The sequence below is a fragment of the Penaeus monodon genome, chromosome 30, assembly GCF_015228065.2.
Source record: "Penaeus monodon isolate SGIC_2016 chromosome 30, NSTDA_Pmon_1, whole genome shotgun sequence".
Lineage (NCBI taxonomy): Eukaryota > Metazoa > Arthropoda > Malacostraca > Decapoda > Penaeidae > Penaeus > Penaeus monodon.
Window position 1 is genome coordinate 18721629 of NC_051415.1, and position 424 is coordinate 18722052.

Sequence of the window (424 nt, forward strand, 5' to 3'; positions counted from 1 at the left end):
TACTTTTCGATTTTTTCAGCATCATGAAAAGTCCACACAAATATCAGCGTCGCAAACATCACACATTTTAGAGTTTTACAAAAATGGTTTCAAAATCTCAAAACCAGTCATTCAAGAAGGTGTTGCAAAAGGCTGTGGGGTTTCAAAAATGTCACCAAAAAGTCAGAGCCGTAAAAAAAATGTCCTCAAAAGGTCTGGTTACAAAGCTTGCCATTAAAAGATCGAAATCCAGAAAATAGCACCAAGGTCAGTCTCCTTAAAAACTAAAAGAAATGCAAGGGGGCACAAAATGGTCAGCATTTTTAGAGAGTTCATTAAAAAATCAGGGTTGCAACGAGGTCGCAAAAATATCAGATCCGTAAAAATGGTTTCGGTTGCAAAAAGTCAAATCACTAGTCAGTGACACATACATGCCATGATTCGT

General features: G+C 37.0%; 1 protein-coding gene across 1 annotated transcript in view; it reads left to right on the forward strand.

The window, feature by feature from the left end:
- Positions 1-424, forward strand: part of LOC119592370 — a 7343-nt gene that overhangs the window by 328 nt on the left and 6591 nt on the right. Inside the window, exon 2 of the mRNA XM_037941194.1 lies at positions 20-192. Within this exon, the coding sequence (XP_037797122.1) occupies positions 20-192 (173 nt within the window). The remainder of the gene's footprint in view (positions 1-19; positions 193-424) is intronic.